The sequence below is a fragment of the Hemicordylus capensis genome, chromosome 4 (genome assembly GCF_027244095.1).
Source record: "Hemicordylus capensis ecotype Gifberg chromosome 4, rHemCap1.1.pri, whole genome shotgun sequence".
Lineage (NCBI taxonomy): Eukaryota > Metazoa > Chordata > Lepidosauria > Squamata > Cordylidae > Hemicordylus > Hemicordylus capensis.
The window spans coordinates 66113594-66134168 of NC_069660.1; the positions used below are offsets into that span (position 1 = coordinate 66113594).

The 20575-nt window shown below is 43.4% G+C and overlaps 1 protein-coding gene across 6 annotated transcripts in view; it reads right to left on the minus strand.

Moving 5' to 3' along the window:
- Window positions 1-20575, minus strand: part of SRGAP2 (SLIT-ROBO Rho GTPase activating protein 2) — a 320834-nt gene that overhangs the window by 155320 nt on the left and 144939 nt on the right. For all 6 annotated transcript variants that reach the window (XM_053245714.1, XM_053245710.1, XM_053245711.1 and 3 more), the window contains one exon: window positions 14505-14667. In XM_053245714.1, coding sequence (XP_053101689.1) covers window positions 14505-14667 — 163 coding nt within the window. The remainder of the gene's footprint in view (window positions 1-14504; window positions 14668-20575) is intronic.

Consider the following 20575-nt stretch of genomic DNA (forward strand, 5'->3'; position numbering starts at 1 on the left):
CACTTGTCAGCTTGATTGTGATGCAGGAAATTGAGGGAGCTTTCCAGCAAAGAGCACAGTCACCAGTGGCTCTGGGTTCAGTCACATATTATTTCCATTTCACATATCACATGTCATTCTAAAAATTATTTCCCCAGAAGGGACTGATACAACAGGATGATGTGCTAGTGACACATAACAAGCATAAAGGGAGCTAACATAAGAAATTGTCCTATCATTCAACCAACCTGGCAAATCTGTTATCTAGATACTCAATCCTGCTGTTAGTTTCCTGACAAACAACAGTCGCTGTCCATACAAACTTGTGAGGAAAAATATCCATGCAATTGCTGCAGAACAAACCACAGAAAGAATACCTACCATTTTAAATACACTTACCAGTATTATTTTTATTACCATGTTAACTGCTAGGATGAGACTACTTCATTGTTGTACCTCTTCTTAGGAATTTAACTGTTAAGTTTCCTTTAAGTCTGACGCTTAATGCTTTTATTTATTTATTTATTTATTTAAGGGAGATGGGTATCCCATGCTCCTTTGCTGTCAGAACCAATATTAGGCATGGGAAGGCCTAAGGGCCAGCAGTGGGAATTGGGTTGCTTGGAAGCTATATATGGCTCTCAAGCTTATCTGAGGCAATTCTCCAGGCTTTTGATCTTCTTTTTCTCTTCTAACCAATACAGCAAGTCTCATTAGCTGGCTGAGTGGGGGCAGGGCTATACCATTCTCTCTCTCTCTGCTCAGGCTTTCTTTTATTTTCCCTCCCATAAATTTATCTTCCTCAGCCCCACCCCTTCACGGCCAGCCAAAAAAGCAGCACCTCTTGCTCCTTTCTTGTCCTACAGCAAAATTATCCTGGATTTTGCTGTTAAAATCCTTTATTTTATCAAAGTCAGTTTTTCTACAAGCTGCCATTTTGTGACTGGCTTCAACTCCTCGAGATGCTGTTTCATGTTGGTAGTTTCCAAGGCTTTGACAAAAATATACGGCTTCCAGGAGCTCCTTTTATCTGCCCACCCCAACTTAGGCTGCACAGTACAGGTACAGCCATAGTGCCTCTACACAGAGACCACTAGTTGCATATGTAGACACAAGCTGGTATTATCACTGACCTGTGCAGGTTACTACAGGCACACAGCAGCCCCATCACCACACTACCCCACCCCTCACGTTCACTGCTCTGCGGTGGTAGCAGCCAGTAAGAGGGTCACTGGCCCTCCTCCCTGGCTGTTGCTCAATGGGGACCACTGACTCATCTAGTCAACACACTTGTCATACAGCCTGCAGCTGCTAGAAAGGTTAATAAAATCCTTATAAGGATTTAATATAGGGAAGATCACACACTTGCAGTACAGTTGGTTACTGCAGACTGACTTACAGATTTATCCCACTGATTTCAATGGGACTTACTCCAAAACCGAAGACACTCATTTTTCAACAGAATATTTATGATCAATAAGTGAGAATTCAACCAAAGTATGGAACATTTGGAGTGGCAGACATGAAATCAGAACTGGTGAAACATATTGGTGCAAGAATGGTCCAAGTGAAATACATATATCAACGTTTGACAATCAAATGGAGTGAAACTAACAAGTTAAAAAAAACCATGTTTCCAACTAATAGAGTTCATTAGATTAGAATTTCTATTTGTGGAAGTGCTCTGTGGTTGTCAGCTAACTTGCTTTCCCCATTTTTGTTAGAAACAAAATAGAATTTCTACCTATCCTCTACAAGGATTAAAGTAACTAAAGAGTCCTGTCACTCAATAATCCTTTGTAAGTAGTTAATCAACTGTAATTTAATTAGTGAAAGTTTTACAAGGTCAAAGAAAGGATTTACTTTCACATTGCTTGGAAACAAACAATAATGCCATCTCTGCTTCAGAAGACACACACACACACACAGGCGGGGGATGGGTGGGATGCCTTAGAAAGGTCCATGAGAACATAAGCCTGAAGGATGTCATTCATATCCTTGAACATTACAGCTAAGATTACATGGCCCATGGTGCAGAGTGCCTCAATACCATTAATGATCAGGATATTTAGAAACAGTATAACACTCATTACCACTTTTAAGTTTATCCAGTGAGTATTTTAAAAAAGCTGCAACATGTGTCCCAACATGTGCCAGCCCTGATGCAGTGGCAATAACCACAATACCAGTCTACATATAACAAGTGGTGGGAAGGTTGCTGTAGCATGTTAGAGACAACCTGTTTGCTGTTTTTAAACATTAATAGAAAATGAAGACAAAGTTCTCAAAATGGCTTGGGAAAGTAGAGCTTTGCTGACGTTTGCCATTTTTCTTTTCTTTTGAAAGAGCAACATTAGCACCTGCCATGATTGCATATCACAAGAAGGAAGTTGTCAGTCTTTACACTCATTTTTTTTGCTCTCTCTTTTTAACAGATTTAACAGATCCTAGTGTGCTGGGCAAGGTTGTTCCTAAGCCCTCTGGTACTAGAAGAAACACAAATGCTACAGCAGGGAGCATTACATTGGCTTAGTGAGATGATGCTTGTGTAGGAGGGAAGTTATTGCTGGAGTAATATTTACACCAGTGGGACTCTCCCCTCAGAGGGGAAAACAAATACCTTTGTACACTTGGGAGTGGGCAATGGAACAATGGGGCCTAGTCTGAACCCTACATGTGTCGTGACCTAGAAAACAGCGTAAAGTTATGCCAGTTTTTAAAAAGAGATGGTTATTAATTTAAACATCCCAGTTGGAGTCAATAGAGAGGTCTTGATGACTCTCCCGACCCATGCCCCCACAACAAAAGAGAATGTGATTCCAACTAACTCTGCAAACAATCATGTCACAACACCAGGGGCAATGAAGTCCCAGTCAGGAAACACCAATCTCATGCTGCTGGTTGCAATTACAATCACAATGGTTTTACGCTGCCTGTAATGTAGTGGCCAGCGGGCATGCTGGGACCACAGGATCACTTTGCCCATGGTGGTGGCATGAAGCAAGGCTTGTGTTGCTTATAAGTGATGGCACAGGCATCACCTACTTGGAGATCATGACACATTTGGAATGTTCTGTGTTCCATATTGCTATGGCCCCACTAACCTGGGACAGTTATTGCTGTTTCTCAGATACAATACATTGCTGTTTGAGAAACTGCTATATCCCTAAAACAGAAGCTCATCCTTTAGGGAAGACATCTGGATTATGTGCAATGAAGCAGCAGGGACTGTAAATGTGTTGTTCACTAAACAGGTTGAAAATATATTTTATTTTATTTCATCAAATTCTGTAAGAGAATAAACAAGAGGGTACTCCTCTTCTTGGTCTAACTTTTATATACTATATAAGACATTTTACCTTTTGCTACAATCTATACCAGGGGTGTCAAACTGTGGTTCTCTAGCTGTTATTGGCCTACAACTCCCATTATCTCTGGCTACTGGTCACTGTGACTGGGGATGATGAGAACTGTAGACCAACTACAACTGGAGGACCGCAGTTTTACACCTTTGTCTAAGCCTTTCTATATTATAACTTGATTCCAATTAACTGTTTCCAAAACACAGACACTCTTACACTCTCTTTTGATATTTCAAGCAGTGATCAAAACACAAGCCACAATGTATTGTCACAAATTTGTCTTAGGTACATTTAAACACTAACAAGATACACTGATATAGTATACCTTTGCAATTAGTAACAATTTGGACCATGGTGGGAAACGGTTTTAAGTGCCAGATTCAACCAACGCTCTCCCCATTACTTAGCTCTTCCCTTGTACGGACTTTTGAATAATGGAGAACTCCTGTACTGCAACTGAACTGGTTTAGAGGAAGTCAAGACTAGACAGCTGAGTGTTGGGTGCATCCACCTATATGGATAGGATAATGGTACACTGGTGTGGTGCACTCTGCCCCCAGAAGGGCCATTCATTCCAGAAGGGTGGGATTGCAGTCCTTTAAACACAGTTTAAAGTTTGAGCAGCCCACAATCCATGAGGAATACTAGGCAAACTGAACCTAGGTGAGAAGCTTCATTTCTTAACACATTCACACACACAGCCCACACACATTATACACAACTACCAATTAATGTTTGTCATGTCATCATAGCTCCCATTTTGTGGGGTTAGTGAGGACAGGGGCGTAACTATAATGGGGCAAGGGGAGACAGTTGTCTGGGGGCCCACTGCCTGGGGGGGGCGCCAGAGGCAAGTCACATGACTGACTCCCCCAGCCGCGTACCCGCCCAGGCTACCTTTAGTTGTATTCATCCTCCAAAATTGATGTGACTATTAAGATCTGGAGCTACCAGAACAGCATGTCTTTCTCTAGTACCATTAAATGACTTGCATGATCCACAGTTTACAAAAACTTTTAAAAAATAATTTAGGATGATGTTCTATTGTGGCACATAGGTGTTATATATATACTATATACTATACTATTCAGCCTCATTTAAGATTTCTTTACTTCATGAGCTGAGCTTCAGTGAGGGGGGCATTTTAAAATCTTGTCTCTGGGCCCACTCCAACCTTGCTACGCCCCTGAGTGAGGAGGATCTGAGCCTAAGGGTTATTAAAGATACAAGTCTTTATTCCCATTTCTGCTTGCCCAATACCCAAGAACTACAAGAGCCATCTTGACTCTGCAGGTTGGCAAGATGCAATCTATCCATCATCTTAAGCAGGACCCAGACCCTTTGAGTGATTAAAGTGCTGGGTTGTTGCAACAATTATCAAAGAACTTCTGTTAATAAAGCCCATCTGTTCTTCTTGCAGATGCAGCATTACTGCATGCAATGAATGCTCTCTCACATTGCATGTTATTTAAATAGACATAATCCACTTTGCACCATTCCTTTTATATTCTCTGTAGGATGACAACCAAAGGAAAAAAAGCAACTTGCTTTATTACTACAATCATTTTAAAACAGAAACTGGCCAGATGCTGCAACCAAAGAGAACTCTCCAAAGACATAAATACATTATTATTTAATAGAGTTGTTTTTCTCCAAATCCTCCACATCAGGTTTCCTCAACTGGAAAAAAACCCCACACAATAGTGCTATAAATTCTTAATATACAAGTTTAACCCCCCTAGCCCACAGTCATTTTCAAAACACTCCTGAAGGAGTTAACCCAGGTTCATCTGAGATAAATAAATTAACAAGAAAGCAAGGGGGAAAGACTAGATGAGTTTGTTAGTCCTGGGCAGTTTCAGTTTCAGTTGTGTCTAGAGAGACAGTGGGTAGGGATTAGTTGCAGGTGAATCACACAGCTTGTGGGAGGGGCCACGTTCCTAAGGAGGCTCAGTTTGGAAGAAGCTCTTGAGAACACAAGACTCAGATCAGGGGAACTTTGTTACCTGGAGCTTTCTGAACAGGAGTCTGCTAATAGTTATCAAAGGAGTTTTACATGGAGTTTAGCGGGGCAGTGTGCGGGGAGGTGCTCAAGCGGTCCATCACAAATGAGACAGCCAGCATGAGGAGAAGCTGCGTACTACCCCAACTTTTGTAATTTTCTTGGAAGGCAGAGCTTTAAAACCTTTAAATGTCTTAACAACTGCAGCTAAGGCCTACTTTCAAGTAAACTATCTATCTATCTATGCTCTAAATAGCTAATAATACTAGTTATGAAGGTAGAATGCCAATAGGGGAGGGGGTGCTTCCCAGTGTATTGCACAGAGTGTTGCATGTATCTATGCTGCATGACTATCCACCTGAGAGACAGAAGTCATGGGTGTGCGCTTGGTGCAAAGAACTCTTGGCTCTCAGGGAACAAGTTTGTTCTCTCAAAGCCAAGGTGGCTGACCTGGAGAAGCTCAGAGAGGCAGAGATATACGTGGATGAGACCCTCAGGAATGTGGTAGAGGCATCCCACTCCCAGACTGACAGCTTCTCTGCTGTCATAGAGAATAAAAGTCTCAGGGAAGGAGCACATCAGCCTGAGGAAGACAGAAATGGTCCCTTACTAGGGACTCCTTCTTTGGATGATGCGCCCATATCCTCTCACACAGAGGATATGCCTCCGGGGGTTGGGGGCCTCCTAGTAGTGGGTGATTCGATCATTAGGGGCATAGAGATATGGTTTTTGTGACCGGTGTGTAGACTGCAATGTAACTTGCCTGCCTGGTGTGAAGGTTGTGGACATCACGTGGCGTCTAGAAAGACCGTTAGGCAGTGATGGAGAGGAGTCAGCTGTTGTGGTGCACATCATGTTCCCTCTAAGAGGGAGTCCCAGATGTTGTTGACTACAACTCCCATAATCCCCAAGCAAGAGCCACTGTAGCTGGGGATTCTGGGAGTTGTAGTCAACACTACCTGGGAATCCCTCTTAGATGTAACAGTGGTGCACATGGACACCAATGATGTTGGGAAATGCAGATGGAAGGTCTTGGAAGCCAAATTTAGTTTGCTAGGTAGCAGATTGAAGTCTAGGATCCACAGGTTAGCATTCTCAGAAATTCTACCTGTTCCACATGCAGGGCCAGTGATACAGGCAGAGTTGAGGGGACTCAATGCATGGATAAGACAGTGGTATGGGAAGGAATTTAGATTTCTAAGGCACTGAGATACATTTTGGAGCAAGCTAAGCCTGTACAAACGGAATGGGCTCCACTTGAATCAAGATGGAACCAGACTGCTGGTGCTTAAAATCAAAGAGGTCACAGAGCAGCTTCTGAAATGATGCCTGGGGGATACCCAGGAGCTGGGCAGTATCCAGTTTGGCAAATGCCACCCCTTAAGGTGTGAGTGTGTAAATGATTCAGATAAAACAGAAAGGGAGAGAGTAGAACCAGGAGTCGTACAGACGGAAGCACAGGACAACTGGTCAGATGACAGTAAGGGAGATAGGACACGCCAACTCCAGGTAAGAAACTCTGCATATAGGTGTTTATATACCAATGCCAGAAGCCTCCAAGTAGGGATGTGCCCGGACTGGTCCGGAGGCCATTCTAAAGGCCTCCAGACCATTCCGGACCTGGGTGGTTCGGCTCGGGTGGGGGGCTTGCTTTAAGAGCGGGGGGAGGGTTTACTTACCCCTCCCACCGCTTTCCTGCTCTGGCGCCCGTAATTTTAGTAGTAATTGGGGCGGCAGGATACCTCCCTGCCGCCCCTTCCCCCGTTTCGCTATGAAAAGCTCCCAGGAGCCCTCTGCGCGCGCGCATGTTGTGCGCACGCTTCACATTTCTGTGACATAAGTAAAGTAAACCCTCCCCCCGCTCTTAAAGCAACCCCCCACCCCAGTGCTGGACCGCAGCTTGGCGGTTCCGTGCATACCCCTACCTCCAAGCCAAGATGGGTGAGCTGAAGTGCTTGGTTGCTAATGAAAACATATATAGAAAACAGATATAGTGGGCATAACAAAAACCTGGTGCAACAGTGAGAACCAGTGGGACACTCTTATTCCTGGATAAAAACTCTAGAAAGGACAGGGAGGGGCTGATTGGGGTGGAGTCGCACTGTATGTTAAAGAAGGAATATAATCCAACAAGCAAAAAAGCCTAGGAGGACTGGAGTCCTCCACAAAAACAGTATGCGTGACAATATGAGGACTGAAAAGAAATGTTTTATTAGGGAAGTGTATCACTCTCCGGATCAAAACACTGAGAGTGAACTGGGAGTTGGAGAAGCAAATCAAAGGCGTCAAAGAGAAACAGAGCACTGTTTATCCGTGAACCTGATAGAGTTTGGCAGAGATCTGACAGAACCTCAAGTATTTCAGCTGTTGACACCAAGGCCCAAAAGGCCAAACCCTAGGAAGTTAGAACTAGGGATGTGCATGGAACTGGCCAGGCTGGTTCAGTTCAAATCCGGAACAGGGATTCGGGCCAGTTCAATTCAAACCATAGATTGAATCGAGCCGGCTCACACATCCCTATTTAGAAACTTAGTGATGCTAGGGTGGCCAGAAAATGTTCCACCATATATATGTAGACAGGACAGGCCATATACCACAGGACAGGACAGTGGTATATGTGTCATAGCTTTTAAAGCACCAATGCACTGTTTTACAGGTCAAAACTAGCACTTTGAATTGAGCCTGGAAACAAATGGGCAGCTGTAGAAGATCTTTATCTGGTTAAAGCTATACAAATCCCTTTTTGCCTTTTAATTAACTGCTGCTTCCCTTTCCCCAGTGTGACTCAATAGCTCATTAAAACATTAGGGATGATGGAAGAAAACCAAATTAGAAGATAATGAGAAAAGTAAGGTTTACAAGTGTAATTTTCAAACATAAGAGTTTCTTGCGGATCCAGAACCATTATTATTATTATTGTTGTTGTTGTATACACAGTCAGACAGGTGTTATTGAGCGGTTTGTTTTATCCAGACATCGAGTCCTTCCCACGGACCTGGGATGGCTGAATTGTATTATCAATGTTGATGCTGTTATTATAGACGTTGTCGCAGAATATAGGCTGTTCCCAATAATGTTGCTTTTTGTAATTGGCTGATGGTGATTTCTGTGGCCCCTATGGTGTTGAGGTGCTCTACAAGTTGTTTTGGAATTGCACCTAGGGCACCAATTACTACTGGGATTATTTTGGTCTCTTTCTGCCACAGCCTTTCAATTTCAATTTGTAGAGCTTTGTATTTTGTTATTTTTTCTATTTCTTTTTCTTCTATTCTGCTGTCCCCTGGTATTGCTATGTCAATTATTTTAACTTGTTTTTCTTTCTTTCTCAACTACAGTTATATCTGGTATATTGTGTGGCAGATGTTTGTCTGTCTGTAGTCGGAAGTCCAATAATATTTTTGCATTTTCATTTTCGACAACTTTTTCAATTTTATGGTCCCACCAATGTTTGGCTACAGGTAGCTTGTATTTTTTGCAGATGTTCCAGTGTATCATCCCTGCTATCTTGTCATGCCTTTGTTTGTAGTCAATCTGTGCGATCTTTTTACAACAGCTGATTAGGCGGTCCACTGTTTCATCTGCTTCTTTACAAAGGCGGCACTTGCTGTTTGTTGTTGATTCTTCAACTTTTGCTCTTATTGCATTTGTTCTTAGTGCCTGTTCTTGTGCAGCCAGTATTAAACCCTCTGTTTCTTTCTTCAAGTTGCCATTCTTAAGCCATTGCCAGGTCTTGGTGATGTTTGATTTTCCACTTATATTGTGCAAGTGTCGACCATGCAGTGGCTTATTTTTCCATTTTTCTGCTCGGTTCTTGACTTGTTCTTTCTCGTAGGCCTGCTTTCTTTCATTGGTGTTGAATAGTTTCTCGTTATTGACCATTTGAAGTGCACACCAGAATGTGAGCCTTCTGAACTAGAGGGATGAATTGAATTAGGGCCAGTTGAACTGCACAAAGTTCAAGCCAATTTATGGTGTGTGTTACCTCCCTGGTTGACCAAATGCCCTGGGCGTACTGGCCCAGGCCGTGTGTCCCCTAACCTGACAGGCTCGCGTCAGTAGTGACAATGATCCCTTCCAGAAAAGTCAGAGGGAGCCCTAGATCTAGAGCTCATGACAGCCACCAACAGAAGGACAGTTGCATAGTTGGGGTAAGAGGGATCTCCTTGCATGCATAAGCCATGATGCCTTCTTGCAAGGTAAGTAGGAGAGTGCCAGCGAACCCATGGTGTACACTCCAGATAGGTGATCATGGAGCCTAGTAGTTGAGCCAACAGCATCAGGTCTGCAAGCTTTCTCTGGATGAGTGGGCAAATTAACAGTGAGATCTTCTCCTTCCAATCTTGTGGTAGGGAAACCAGCCCAAGCGCTGTATCGAAGTATGCCCCAAGATGTTGTAACTGTTGAGAAGGCAAGAGATGACTTCTCTGATAGTTTCTCAGGAACCTGTGATCCCATGATCCTTGAGTAAGGTGAAGGGCTCGTTGGGCCTGCTGGAGGGAAGTAGCTCGAACCATAAGATCATCCGAAAATAGTGTACCTGGACTCCCAATGTTCTCAAGTGCACTATAGGTATGATCATGATTTTTGTGAACACCCTCAGTGCGGAGAAGAGGCCAAAGGGATGGGCCTGATACTGGCAGTGGGATCAATTGTAACAAAAACAAAGGTACCTGCGGTAAAGGGAAAGGCTGAGAATGTATAAGTATGCTTTGGACAGGTCTATTGACGCCAGTAAGTCCCCTTGGGCTATTGCCTCCTTGATCGTATGGAGAGCCTCCATTCAAAACTTTCTTTTCTTGATGAAGTAGTTGAGGCACCTTAGGTTGAGGACCACCATCCTTTGAGGGGACTAAAAAGAGAGAGTAAACACTGAGCCATAACTCTGTCGACGGTACAGGTTTGATTGCTCTAGTCAGAAGAAGGTGAGGAGTGGCCTCTTCCATCTGAAGATGTTTGTGTAAGGGAGTTGGGATAACGTGATTGTGAGGGGGAGAAAGAAAGTCCAGAGAATAACTGTTGGCTATGGTAGCAAGAACCGAACAGTCTTGTGAAGTGGCTTCCCACTGAGAATAGGAGTAGTCTGCCCACTACTGGTGGGTGGTCATGGCTTACGCTGGGGCTGGGAGGTCACCGAGGAGAACTGGTGGTCAACGCAACCCTGGAAGTTCCACCTCCTCGTTGTTGCACTGATTATGCCAGGTGAGTCTATAGGTGGCAGAATGGTTATTTCTGAGCTGATGAAAGGAGGATCTGGGAAAGTTCCAAAAGGAGCAAAAAGGATGGTAGGTAGGGCAGAAATCTCCCCGAGGAGTAGGTAAGGCCTTTTTCTTATCTTTAGTTTCCACTTAGATAGGATTAAGGGCTTCTCTGAAAAGCTGGGAACCAGAAAAGGGGGAAGCAGCCAGGTTGATTCTAGATTTAAAATCCACGTTCCAATGTTTCAACCACAAAGATCTTCAGACAGCCACCCCAGCAGCCATAGATCACGATGTGTACTGAATACAATCCAGGCTAGAATCGGCCATAAGGGCTGCCACCTTAGCCAACTTGTTGAGGCCTTGACGGAGTTTAGTGTTCTCAGGAGGAACGTACTGAGCTAATTCTTTGGTCCAAAGAACCGAGGCCCGGAAGAAAATAGAATCTGTGGTGGTCACTTTGGTGACAGTGGTTGCCACTGTGTGACTCTTACGAAGTAACAAATCAGATTTACGTTCTTCTGGCGTGCTCAGTTGTCCCTTTACTACCACTGCCCCAGACACCAGTTGGGCTACTGAAGGGTCTACTCTGAAGGGGTTGCTATAAGAGAAGAAACATCCTAGCAGAAGTGTTTAAAGGTTTGGTGGACACAGGAGCTGACCACTCAGCCAACATAACTTCCTTAAACAATTTGGGGAAAGGCTCTAACAATGTTTGGCTTGAGGAGGAGGGGAAAACATTTTGGTCCAGGGAAGACAGTTCAAAAGTAGCATCTGCAGTTGTCACATCATTAATTGCGTATCTGGCTTTGGCCAGAAGGGCATAAAAATCTGAAGATGAGAACAAGCACGTAGAGGCTGGTAAGGTGGAAGGAGCAGCTTCATCTGAAAGTTCTCCCTCCTCTTTATCAGAGGACACATTATTCTTGCTCAAAGTCACTCCCTTGTTTGGTACAGGTATATCAGACTGAGGGTCCTCAGAATGATGGATAGGAACAACTGGCACAGTATTAGCCAGGGCTGCTGGAACTGGTTTTTGGCTGGGAAGGAATTGGCCGGAGCTGTAATAAGCTGATTGGCATTAGGAGGGACTGGAGTGGAGGCAGGGATTGGGGGGAGGGGTTGTCTTAGAAGGCGGGAAAACAGCCCTGCGAGGACACTTAGGCTCCCTGGGCGGACTACATTCTGAAGTGGAGGAGGAGGGAGACCTGTTGTATTTTCTGTATCTTTGCCCCCTCATGACAGGAATAAATTGCCCCCTTTCTGGGACAGGAATGGCCCTCCCTGCAAGGCTGGAAGCAGGGGAGGATGACCAGTCCAGACGGGTCAGAGCCCTGGGAACAAAGGGGTGGGGGAAGTGGATTTGCGAGAGCAGGAATCTCAGCAGGGGCGTTGGAACAGGGTGCCAGAGGGGGAGATGGTTTCATAATAGCGCAGCACTGCCTAGCAATAAAATATTGCAACCATTCAGTGACATCGGGAGAAAGGGATCCTTGTTGGGCAAGGGCAGCCTACTCATGATCTCTGTAGGTAGACTTGGGCCCACGGGCACTGCTGGCTATAAACTCTCCTCTGCTGGAGTAAGGTTTGTGAGTGGCTGCAGAGGAGGCGGAGAGGCCAACCAGACCAGCACCTGAGGGGCTGCCAGGACGGAGCTATCTGGTTGATCTTGTGGCAGTAGGAGCGGTGAGACCAGCTCCTACTCAAGAGGGAGCAGCTGCTCAGTTAGTGGAGTCAATGGCAAGGACTCCGTAACTGGAATTGGCTGCCAGTGCGGGAGAGGTAGGTGGGATGATCATTGTGAGTACCACAACAGCTGTCTTGTGCACCGCAGGAGCAGGCACCATAATGGGGCTACCGGAAGGAGCAGGCTCAATAACATCCGATGCAGGCAGCCGACAGGGAGCAGAGCACTCCTTGCAAACCACCAGAATTAAGAGGCGTTCACTGAGCTGGGGAGTTGCCGAGGGCTTGTGGCACTTGTGAGGCTCAGCACCACCCTTCTTGGTCTCTTCTGCATGGCATGTCTTTTTAGCACCTTTTTGGTGAGCCTTTTTGTCTTTCTCCGAGCACAGAGCAGACACACCCAGGAGGTTAAAAGTGGAGCTTTCCCGGTGCAGAGATGGGGAGCAAGCTTACTGTAACCCCAAGAGTCTACCTGAGTATCAGGGCATGGACCCACAGAGAGGGAGCCCTCCAGTAAAGCTCTTGAGTGGGAGAGTTTCACTGTCAATAAGTGTCAATAAGTCAATAGTGTCAATAAGCGGCTATAAACTCTCCTCCGCGGAAAACAGAAAGCAAACGTCAAACAAACCTTATAAATGCCAATGAGCCAAATTGGGAAAGGAAAAAAATGGTTTAGATTCTATTTGTAAAAAACAAAAATGCAAGCAGTCAACTTCCTTCCCCTTCTGGCACACTACTAAGGGTGTGAGGGAAAGTAAAGAAAGAAAAAGCTAGCCACAGAAAAAGAGCCAAGGAGCCAGGAGCTCCTCGGTAGCCCTATGTTCTGGAGCAAGACAGGACTGGAACTGGGGATTTGCAGCCTTCCAGGCAGGAAGCTGGCTATGCCTACAGAAGGTCAGGACTTATCTGCTGGAGCATGCTCAGTATACAAGCCAGTGTTAAGGATGGCCTCCTCAACTATGGAAAACAGTAACTTTGTACTATATTGTGTAATCCTGATGCAGGCGCAGGCCCTCTGAAGTATCACTAAGCCTGTGCCAATAGACAAGTATTCAATTTGATATCCAGATTTAGATTTGGAATGTGTACTATTTGATTCAGAGTTTCTATTAGGTGCTTTGGATCTGAATCTTTGATTCGTTCGAATATTGTCCATAGGATACAATGGGGAGACTAACTAAAATGCCTATATTGTCTTTGTTTCTTTGACAAATTGAATGAAACCAAAAGTGGGCATGAAGCCTGAAAATAAATAGGTGCAGCAGTTTTAAAAAAAAAGATTTAAAGTAAAAAAATAAAAAAGCCTTATAATTCTTCTTCTTTTTTTAATTAGAGGAGGATAGTCAGAAATTGATAGCTCCTTCTGAGGTCATTGTGCCTGACACTCCCCTCAAAACCTTCTAATTGCTATTGGCCCTATTCAGACACTGAGCAACTCCAGAAGATACTTTAGTTGAGAAAGGAGAGCTTGATATAGTCTTTCAACATCCCTCCCTAAAAGCAAGTTACAATGTTTGCTATTGTAAAACAGTAGAGGGAAAGCCTTCGAATGGCTGAATTGCTTCTAATCGATTCGGACATTGCTGGTTCGATTCTGAGATCTAGCTCATCGGATTAGATTTAGCTATTTGATGCCCTGTTCAGTCTAAATCTCAGACAAACCGAATGTTAATCTGCAGCTTCACACAGCCCTATCACTCACTGGAAGTTACCGAGAAGGATTTAAATGACTCTGTCTGCATTTCAACTATCATTTTCAACAGCTGAACTCTAACTGCTTTCTCCTGTCACAGCAACCTATCCAACATACAGCCATGTCACTTAGTAACTGAATCCTCCTAGCAACCAAAATATTCTCTCATCTTCTGCAGTACAGCCTAATTTTATTAATATTTTAATAATGAAAATATTAACTAACCATATTAATATTTTCATTCTCCATTTTCTCCCCAAGACCCTTCACAATAACCAATGAAAACAATTTCAGAGTAATATGCTTCAACCTGCATTCCCAGTCAGCAGCCTATCAGATATTTTTCAAGCCAATGGTAGTTTACTAACAGTCTTAGGAAGCAGTCTCACATAGAAGGCACTCCCCAGAACACTACAGTACTCTAATCTGGATGTTACAAAGGCATGAATGACCATGTCCAGGTTCCATTTTCATGTGTGTTACTGGAACTGGGGATTGAAAGAGTGATTCTAAGAGTGACAAAGATTTTGGTCACCTAAAATAGATTCTGGAGCCATGAAACTGTGTATGCTGCAATAAATCTTTACCTTCTTGAAAAGTCGTCCAGAGTCTTCACTGACTTGGACAAACCGAGGAATGATGTTGTTCAGGTAGATGTCACTCAAGGTGGTATGGTCCCTGCTCTCCCGCTTCACCTGGTTTAAGAGGAGATTCCAGCAATTGACTGGTGAAAGAACATTCTGGTCCTTCCTGCAATGAAGGCATAAAAATTAAGACAGTTATTAAGAAGGGCAGATTGATCTCAAGGCATATGCTGAATAGGCAAAGCACAATTACTATAACTATCCACAATACCGCTGAAAAGTCTTTTGCCCTTTAATATTTTATATAGTTCTACCTCACATTTCACAAAAAGGTCTCAAGGTGGCTCATAATATAAATTATAATTGAAAAATTAGAAGACATTAAAATGCACTGGATACATGAGATTTTGAATATAAAGCAGAATAAAAATATACCAGAATAAATAAAATGTATAATTAATAACAGCTGTTGCAGAACGATAATCTGCTTCTGAATGAGAAATTACTAAAGTTGTTCAATTTTACTAACAGTCTTTCCTTCTAGTGTAAAGTTCAAATCAGATTTCAACAGGATGATCTCCATCATCATCATCATCCCTGAGAGTAAAGACACGAGATACCATGCTGTCAGAAAGTTACAGGCCCACTATCTGATGACCCTGTGAACTGTAACTTTCCAGAAACTGAGGATTCAATTTCAAGGAACAGAAACCTTCTCATAATGGACATATTCACTTCCCATCACAGAGCGGCCATGAGGATCCTCTCATGGCGAGATATTATGTGAACACATACTTAACCAACATTTATCCTGACAGCAAAGTAGAATCACTCATTTAAAGAGAAGTCAGTTATACACAGTTGTCTCTGATTTGTATAAATAACTTGCCTGTGCTCTTCTAGGAAGATAAGGTTACAACATGATTTTTCTCCCCACATTACTTTAGTAACACAGAGGTAAAGGCATGTAATACCTAACAAAAATGTACTTTTAAAAACACTTAACTTTACAAAAACAAAATACTCTAGAATTAAACTATATTTACAAAGATAAAAGCTACTAACTGCCCTGGAATGCATTCTTCCCCACTTGCCAATTTACACCAATACATCCTGCACAAAAAAATAATTTATGCAGAATGAGAATGTATGTAGCTTGCTTTGCTCTAAAATCCTTGAATTTTTGCAAGAAATTGGGGCGATTCGCACAACCTACCGGGTAGATGGAAAGACTTCACAAAATTTGCCTTCCCCCCAGATGAGCATCCAGGCCTTGGTGGGAGCACGCTCCGTGCTCCCACATGATCCCTACTGCTTCGTAGAGCACAGATCAAGGCAGATCGCTCTGAGGCCGGGACTCGGTATCCTGGCCTCCAGGTATCCCACAGTGTACCATGTGCTGAGTACAGTGCACTGGAGGATTCCCCCGGAGGATGAGTGCACTAGGTGCTTGACTCTGTGTCAGAGAAAGCTACAAGTAGCCCATGCTGACACATGATCCCGGGTGAAAGGTGTGTTTGTGTCCTTAACCTTCAGCGCTGGGTTTAGTGCCACGGATCACAGCAGTTCTTATGGGCAGCCATGCCTGGGCTTGGCTACTTGTGAGAACAGTTTCATTGACTGGCAAAAAAAAGGGGGGGGGATTAGAAAACATGGAGAGATGAATAACATAGCTAACAAAATCAAGAGAGGCAGGGAACAGCAAACACAACAGACACCTGTAAAATCGTTCAGAGCACTAAAGATCCCAGTGTTGACCACTTGAATCCCAGGTGATTTGTTCTCTCGTTTGTGAAATGCCATCAAACACTTCATAGTGTTCCAAGCTCTTCTCCAAATAGTGAGGGCCAGGCATTTCCTTTGTTCTTTAAGTGAATTCCTAGGATGCCCAGTTTGAACATCCTAATGTCTGCAGTTCTCACTACTGGCAGAAGGCTACTGTAAACTCACTGCACAGAATAGTAATAGAAACATGACTTTATTCTAATTTAGCTCAAATTTAAAATTCAAATTCAGAAAAAAATGTTGACTTATACCGCACAGTGTAAATTTAGTGCAATGTGGGTGCTGCTAAATCTTCCTAATGGCTGCTGCAGAAATTTGCACACTTGCACAAATGCTGAAATTGCACAAGGGAGGTGCACTATTTCAGTGTCATTACTTCTAATGATTGTAGTGATCATGCAACTGCTTTGTGCAATTCCAGCATTTGTATAAGTGCACACTTTTGCAACAGCCACTAGGAAAATGCAGCAGCATCATGCATGCGCTGAACATACACAGGGAACTACACATGAAGTGACATGGTAAGGAAAGATCCCCTTGCACAAGACCATAGTATCACGAGGAGGGAAATTTTAGTGTCTGTGCAAGATCTCAGCCATGAAATGTAGTATAAAGCATGTGCCAATATAGCGTAGGGTAGAAGGCACAGAACTGACATCTTGCTTGAGTTAGTGGCTTGTATAAAGCATACTCTCTCCCTCTCATCTCTGCTTGAGCCCCTTGCAGTAGTCAGTGATATAATTAGCTGCACTGCCTTATCAGTGTTCTGTGTGAGAACCTTGCTTATTATACTGTCGCTCTGTGTACCTGTGTTGGCCATGCTTTGCTCATGCATGTCTATTTGACAGCAAGTGAAGCTTATTTGTAATCAACTATAAAAGCTGGCGCCTTTAGAGTGCTAATTAGATTCACTGATGGACTAGCGCACGTGCCTCAGACCCCCGCTGAAAGCTACATCTCCTACTGCAACGGGATCCCCAGTAGTGTGTGTTTCGAGGAGGTAAGCCCTTTACCCCTTTATCTTTCTCGAATTAAAATGACATCTATTCACCTTCTGGCTGCGTGTGTGTGTGTCTCTCCATCTCGGACACAAGCAAAGAACCGTGCACCTGGCACAACACACAGTATACTAGCCATAAATTCTGGGATAACTCCAAGTTTCAACAACTCAAAGCAACAGATAGAAGATCATATTTCTGACAGAGTTAAAGGAATTCCAAGAAGCAACAAACATGCACATGTACTTTGAATCACCCCACCATAAAACTGATATTGAAACTGGAAGTTCTAAAATGTTATGTTCTAGAATTTCTATTCAATGAAAGCGAGGTTAAATATTTTACTGCAGTTTGAAGGAGGAAGCAGATTGGAAACTCCTGTTAAAGGTTAAGCATACCATCTCTCCTGCTGAACAACACCTGAACAGCTGATCACCTCCTCCCACACGAGTTTTAAGATCTTCTGTGGAGGCGCTTTGCACCCCATCTGAGCTGTGTTTGATTGGAATGCAGGAAAAGCCTCTCTATGGCCTGCATCCTGGAATTCTATTCCTGGGGAGGTTTGTCATGCAGACTCTGTTAATCTTCACAGCACTAGGCATTCGACAGAGCTGTAAATTTCAGCTCCCTGATGACATTTTCTATGCTGTATTTTCTCTCTTATTCTTTTAATATTTGGTCTTTATTACTATAGTTTGGTTTTTATTGTTATTTTGTGGTGTTAGCCACTTTGAAGGGAGTTTTTTTAAAAAAATGAAAAGATGGGATTAAAATCTATGTAACTAATTAATTAGTAAGTTAAATAGATTTAAAGATGAGGGCCAGGTTCTAGAGGAACATTTTCTATTAAATCACTCAAAATTTTATCTTGAATGCTTCAATTGCACTAGTAGAGATTCTCTTATGTACAATTTGGAAAAATCAAGCACAGTATAATATATACGTACAATCCTAATTCTCTTCCAGGTCACCATAACTGGACATCCAGAGTGAATATCTGGGGATTCTTGATGCAAAAATTAAAATCATAAGAAGTAAGAAAACCAAGCAGTCCCATGAGGTAGGCTGCATCACTGATGGCTCCCAGAAGGTCATCAGTCTACTTTAACTGCCCTATGAAGTGGGATAGGAGTCACAGGAACATAAGAACAGCCCTGCTGGATCAGGCCCAAGGCAAATCTAGTCCAGCAACCTGTTACACACAGTGTCCCACCAGATGCCTCTGAGAAGCCCACAGGCAAAAAGTGAGGGCATGCCCTCTCTCCTGCTGCTACTCCCCTGCAACTGGTACTCAGAGGCATCCTGCCTTTCAGGCTGGAGGTGACCTATAGTAGTAGGTGACCTCCAACTAGTAGTCGACGATAGACCTCTCCTCCATGAAGTTATCCAAACCCCTCTTAAAGCCATCCAGGTTGTTGGCTGTCACCACATCTTGTTGCAAAAAATTCCACAAGTGGATTATGCGTTAGATGAAAAGGTACCTCCATTTGTTGGTCTTAGATTTCCTGCCAATCAATTTCATGGGATGACCCCTGGTTCTAGTGTTATATGAGAGGGAGAAAAAAAGATCTCTCTATCCACTTTCTCCACACCATGCATGATTTTATAGACCTCTATCATGTCTCCCTACAGTCGTCTTTTTTCTAAACTAAAAAGCCCCAGGTGTTGTAGTCTTGCCTCATAAGAAAGGCGCTCTAGGTCCCTGATCATCTTGGTTGCCCTCTTCTGCACCTTTTCCAGTTCTACAATGTCCTTTTTTAGATGTGGTGTCCAGCATTGTACACAGTACTCCAGGTGTGGCCACACCATAGTTTTGTATAAGGGCATTACAATGTTAGCCGTTTTATTTTCAATCCCCTTCCTAATGAGCATGGAATTGGCCTTTTTCACAGGTGCCGCACATTGGGTAGACACTTTCAACGAGCTGTCCACTGCGACCCCAAAATCCCTCTCCTGGTGAGTCACCGACAGCTCAGATCTCATCAACGTATACTTGAAGTTGGGGTTTTTCATCCCAATGTGCATTACTTTACACTTGCCAACAATGAACTGCATTTGCCATTTTGTTGCCCACTCACCGAGTTTGGAGAGATCCTTTTGGAGCTCCTCACAATCTGTTTTGGATTTCACTTCCTGAAAGAGTCTGGTATCATCTGCAAATCTGGCAACATGGCTGCTTACGCCTACTTCTAGATCATTTATGAATAAATTAAAAAGCACCGGTCCCAGTACAGATCCTTGGGAGACCGCACTTCTTACTTCCCTCCATTGTGAAAACTCTTAATTTATCCCTACCCTCTGTTTCCTGTCCTTCAACCAGCTACCAATCTACAAATGTACTTGTCCCCTTATCCCATAACTACTACGTTTTCTCAGGCGTCTTTGATGAGGAATTTTGTCAAAAGCTTTTTGGAGGTCCAGGTTTACTATGTCAACTGGACCACCTTTATCCACACACTTGCTGAACTCTCAAAGAACTCCAAAAGGTTTGTGAGGCAAGACCTACCTTTGCAGAAGCCATGCTGGTTCTCTCTCAGCAGGGCCTGTTGTTCTACGTGCTTTACAATTTTATCCTTGAGGATGCTTTCCATCAATTTGCCTGGAACAGACGTTAAGCAAACCTGCCTGTGCTTTCCCGGACCGCCCCTAGATCCCTTCTTGAAAATCAGTGTTACATTTGCTACTTTCCAGTCCTCCGGTACAGAACCTGATTCAAGGGATAAGTTAACATATTTTAGCAAGGAGGTCGGCAATTTCACATTTGAGTTCTTTGAGGACTCTTGGATGGATGCCATCCAGCCCTGGCAATTTACTAGTTTTCAGTTTTTCCAGACAGTTTAGAACATCATCTCTTGTCACTTCTATCTGACACAGTTCTTTAGCCTCCATCCCCAAAAAGCCTAGCTCAGGAACAGGTACTGTATATGCTCAGTATCCCCTGCCGTGAAGATGGATGCAAAGAGCTCATTTCACTTCTCTGCAACCTCCATATCCTCTTAATAATCCCTTTCACTCCCTCATTGTCTAATGGTCCAACTGCCTCCTGGGCAGGTTTCCTGCATCTGATGTATTTAAATATTTTTTTGTTATTCTCCTTGATGCTTTTAGCTAAATGTTCCTCAAACTCTCTTTTTGCCTCCCTTATTGTCACCTTGCATTTCTTTTGCCATATTTCGTGTTCCTTTTTGTTTTCTTCATTTGTACAGGCCTTCCAATTTCGGAAGGAAGTCTTCTTCCCTTTTATGGCTTCCTTGACTTTACCTGTTAGCCAGGCTGGCATCCTCCTGGACT